The 2,724-nt window shown below is 44.1% G+C and overlaps 1 protein-coding gene across 1 annotated transcript in view; it reads right to left on the bottom strand.

The window, feature by feature from the left end:
- The window catches only part of PDCD11 (programmed cell death 11), a 60,378-nt gene that overhangs the window by 21,205 nt on the left and 36,449 nt on the right, over nucleotides 1–2,724 (bottom strand). Inside the window, exon 22 of the mRNA XM_011977537.1 lies at nucleotides 1,165–1,270. Within this exon, the coding sequence (XP_011832927.1) occupies nucleotides 1,165–1,270 (106 nt within the window). The remainder of the gene's footprint in view (nucleotides 1–1,164; nucleotides 1,271–2,724) is intronic.

Raw genomic sequence — 2,724 nt, 5'->3', positions numbered from 1 at the left:
TCAGCCTCCAGGGTAGCTGGAATTAGAGGCACGCACACCAGGCACAGCTAATTTTTTGTATTTTTAGTAGAGACGGGGTTTCACCATGGTGGCCAGGCTGGTCTCGAACTCCTGACGTGAAGTGATCCGCCCACCTCGGCCTCCCAAAGGGCTGGGATTACAGGCGTGAGCCACCGCGCCCGGCCATAAATACGTACTCAAATTTTCAAGTCAATTTAACAAATCATTTATCAAGCAGCTTCTGTGTACATGGCATCATAGTGATAAATAAAAGCCAGGACCTGCCTTCAAGGAGATTACAGCCTACAAACAGTAAGTCAAATCAGTATGCAAATAACTGCAACAGCAAGCAACATGGAGGAAGTACAACATGCTACAGTAACTAGTAAAGGGGGAAGGTTATCTGTGCTGAAGCTTGAAGGGCAGTAGACAACCGGAATAGAAGGTACTCCAGATGTAGAAACCAGCACAAATAAAGACAGGAAGGGAAAAAGACAGAGAAGCTTTTCAGAATAACTGCCACATAACGTGCACGGAGAGTCAGATTATGAAGAGCCTTATCTGCTACGCTAAGGCATCTGGGGCATATGAATGTCTATAGACAATAGGTAACTGAAGGGATCAAGTATCAGTGACGATCATGCTCAGAGATGCTCATCAAAGAGGAATCTGGCAACAATGGAGAGGTGTTATTCTTCAAGGTCAAACCCAATCCAGCCGCCTCTCCTATGTTTCAACCAGTACAGGTTGCTTTCTTTCCTTTTTGAACTCCTGTTCCAGTTGGGGTTGGAACACATAATCTGGCACCCAATTTCATGTTGTTTTACAGTGCACCTGAACTTCATGAAAAGCATGAATCTAAAATCCAAATTATATACATTTATATTCTAAATCTTGCCCTATATTTTGCTTTCCATTTCTACAATTAGTCTACCAATATATTGAATTATGAGCTGCTTGCTAATCGTGTGTAAGCCGTATTTTAGCTCCCTAATTAGACCAGAAGTTCTTTAGTGGCAGAGGCCATGTACTGTCTCCCACAAACCCAGCATGGTAGCACAGACTCAAATGCGTTTCTCTGCTAATGGCTTTTTTCTCCAATGTCACGATCGTTTCTTCTGAAAGAAGAATGACATCTCATTGCCGAGTGGCAAAACTTCTTACCTTCTTTAAGAAGCAAGTAACAGTCTGGCCGGCCTGGTACTGTTTAATCTTCTCCACAGGGCTAACAGAGTGAGTGTTAAGAGCAGTGCGGCCATCCTCCAGCTCACTGTTTGCAGAAAGGAAATGTAAAGAGTAAACCCAGCACTGGATAAGACTTCGAGTTTGAAACCATCTCTCCCAAGTGGCTATGGATTGACTGTACAGGACTCCCCTACTCACACCCACCCTCCAAGGCCGTTTCACTCCTCAAAGGGGAATGTCCACAATACTGGCCCAAGGCTAATCTTTTCCATTTCATTCACCTACTTATGAACAAGCTGCTTTTAAAGAAGGTAGCCCACAATAGCCTTTATAAACTCAGGAAACAAAATTGTTTTACTTCTTTCATAATACTTTGTTGCTTTAGCTTGCAAAACTGCATTCAAAAATTCTCTCACTGAATTTGACAACTGTGTGAGTTCAACAGGGTAGATATTAAGCCCATTTTATGCTATTAAACCAGTAGTTAAAGTCAGGGCTTCTGACTCAAAATCCAGGGCTCTCTGCCCTATGCTTCCATTAGCATTTTCTTGATTTTCTTTTTTTTTTTTTAAAAAAAAGAACAATCAATTTTTTTTTCTTTTTTTTGAGACAGAGTCTTGGTTTGTCACCCAGGATGGAGTGTGGTGGCACAACCTCAGGTCACTACAACTTCCACCCCCAGGTTCAAGTGATTCTCATGTCTCAGCCTCCCAAGTAACTGGGATTACAGGCACCTGCCACCACACCTGGCTAATTTCTTTGTATTTTTAGTAAAGACAAAGCCACCATGTTGGCCAGGCTGGTCTCGAACTCCTGACCTCAAGTGATCTACTGGCCTTGGCCTCCCAAAGTGCTGGGATTATGGATGTCAGTCACGGCACTCAGCCTTTTTCTTTTTTCTTCTCAGAAAAGCCACAAAGGGATGTAGCCTGAAAGTTACCAGTCCACAATCACTTCGAAGGAATCACAGAACTGCCACCCCTACTTACCAATTCAAATAATTTCTAAGCCCAAATGAACCAAACTTACCAATAAAATGCTACAAGTAATGTTAGTAAATCTGTAAAATACAATAGCAAGTGCTCCCTAATGTAGAAAATGGGAACTTTCCTATCTAGTAAAGTAAGAATTGACCCAGCACTCTGGGAGGTCACGGCAGGCACGTCACCTAAGGTCAGGAGTTTGAGACCAGCATGGCCAACATGATGAAACCCTGTCTCTACTAAAAATACAAAAAACTAGCTGGAGGCTGGGTGCTGTGGCTCACGCCTGTAATCCCAGCACTTTGAGAGGCCGAGGCGGGTGGATCACGAGGTCAGGAGTTCAAGACCAGCCTGGTCAACATAATGAAACCCCGTCTTTACTAAAAAATACAAAAATTAGCCAGGCGTGGTGGCGAGTGCCTGTAGTCCCAGCTACTCGGGAGGCTGAGGCAGGAGAATGGCATGAACCCGGGAGGCAGAGCCTGCAGTGAGCCGAGACTGCACCACTGCACTCCAGCCTGGGCGACAGTGCGAGACTCCATCTCAGAAAAAAAAA

Source organism: Mandrillus leucophaeus, unplaced genomic scaffold (assembly GCF_000951045.1).
Source record: "Mandrillus leucophaeus isolate KB7577 unplaced genomic scaffold, Mleu.le_1.0 Scaffold18, whole genome shotgun sequence".
In the NCBI taxonomy this organism is placed as follows: Eukaryota; Metazoa; Chordata; class Mammalia; order Primates; family Cercopithecidae; genus Mandrillus; species Mandrillus leucophaeus.
The sequence above is the reverse complement of the archived record's forward strand: the minus strand, read 5'-3'. Positions and strand labels throughout refer to the sequence as shown.